The sequence below is a fragment of the Macrotis lagotis genome, chromosome 3 (assembly GCF_037893015.1).
Source record: "Macrotis lagotis isolate mMagLag1 chromosome 3, bilby.v1.9.chrom.fasta, whole genome shotgun sequence".
NCBI lineage: Eukaryota > Metazoa > Chordata > Mammalia > Peramelemorphia > Peramelidae > Macrotis > Macrotis lagotis.
This window is the reverse complement of record NC_133660.1, coordinates 300,900,434-300,901,948: the sequence shown is the minus strand read 5'-3', so window position 1 is coordinate 300,901,948 and position 1,515 is coordinate 300,900,434. Positions and strand designations below refer to the sequence as shown.

The window sequence follows — 1,515 nt, the reverse complement described above, 5'->3', positions numbered from 1 at the left end:
ATATTAGAAACCTTTGAATGAGAAACATAATTTAAGGCTATCTTTGATCCTCTCATTTAAAAATGCTAAAAATGACATCATATTCAAAAGTATGCTATAATGATGTGGAATTTGATTTTGTTCACATAGAATGATCCATTTGATGCTAGTTAGGTTTTATCATGTCCCCTGTATTTTCAGGTTTCACTACTGGATAGTCATTTCTTCTTTCAATTCATGGATAATCATAACAATGTCACTGAGTTTATTCTCCTGGGACTTTTCATGAACAAAGAAATGAAGACAATGTGTTTTTTCCTTTTCACTACCTTTTATTTAGCAATCTTCCTGGGAAACTTCATTATCTTCATCACCATCACATGTAGCCATCTGATGCAGCAACCCATGTACTACTTTCTTTGGCATTTGTCTGTCATTGATCCATGCTTCACTTCCACCATAGTTCCCAGGATGCTTAGTGACTTAATTTCCTCCAGGAAAACAATCTCTTACAATTGCTGCATGACTCAGCTCTTTACTTTACACTTCCTGGGAGGTGTGGAGGTTTTCATACTAGTGTCCATGGCCTTTGATCGCTATGTTGCCATCTGTAAACCCTTACACTATATGACAATTGTCAACAGACAGAGATGCAACATGCTGATCCTGACTGCATGGGTGGTGGCATTTTGGCACTCTGTTGCCCAGCTCTTCATGATGATCAGGTTACCTTTCTGTGGGCCTAATCAAATAGATCACTATATGTGTGAGTCAAAACCACTTTTGAAACTTGCTTGCACAGACACACATGTTCCTAGTATTTTAGTCATTGCTAATACTGGAATGGTTGTCTTGCTAACCTTTCTGGTCTTGGTGACATCTTACATCATTATATTATATAATCTTAGAAACCATTCATCTGAAAGTCGGCTTAAAGCCCTCTCCACTTGTGCTTCCCATGTCACGGTTGTCCTTTTGTTCTTTGTGCCTTGCATCACCACCTATATCCTGCCTTCTGATACCGTGAAGGACAAAGAGTTCTCAGTGTTTTACACTGTGATTGCACCTATGTTGAACCCTCTCATCTACACACTGAGAAATGCAGAAATGAAGAATGCAATGAGAAAGGTGTGGTGTAGGAAACCTACATTCTTATTAAAATAAAGCCGATGAATTTCAATGTGAGTTTTTTTCTTTAACAGCCCTCCAGCTAAGAATTAAATATTTGCATCAAAAAAACTTTCATGAAAAAAATACATTAGTACTCACCATCCCCACTCCAAATTGTCATGAAACATTGCATTTATTGACTCTTCTAGGGATCTCCCAAAGCTCTAATGAAATTTTAGCTATCTTGGCTTTCAAGGGTCTTTGTCTCCAACCTCCATTGATTATTTTCACTAAAACATTGTTTTGTCCCCTTTCCCTTCAGTTCTACTTAAACATTAATTTTATAATGATGACATATGAACATTTATGTTTAGCACTTCATTCTCTGAAAAAGGGAAGGATATTGTACTTATAGATTAATTGACT

The 1,515-nt window shown here is 36.8% G+C and overlaps 1 protein-coding gene across 1 annotated transcript; it reads left to right on the top strand.

Moving 5' to 3' along the window:
• The first annotated feature begins 216 nt into the window (after window positions 1-216).
• On the top strand, window positions 217-1,143 carry LOC141516985 (olfactory receptor 4P4-like). The gene has a single exon (XM_074227930.1). It carries the CDS (start codon window positions 217-219, stop codon window positions 1,141-1,143), a length of 927 nt encoding a protein of 308 aa, XP_074084031.1.
• Window positions 1,144-1,515: the final 372 nt, after the last annotated feature.

What these genes read in the sequence shown, in the direction of transcription:
- LOC141516985 (XM_074227930.1), top strand. Translation starts at nt 217, where the DNA reads ATGGATAATCATAACAATGTCACTGAGTTTATTCTCCTGGGACTTTTC.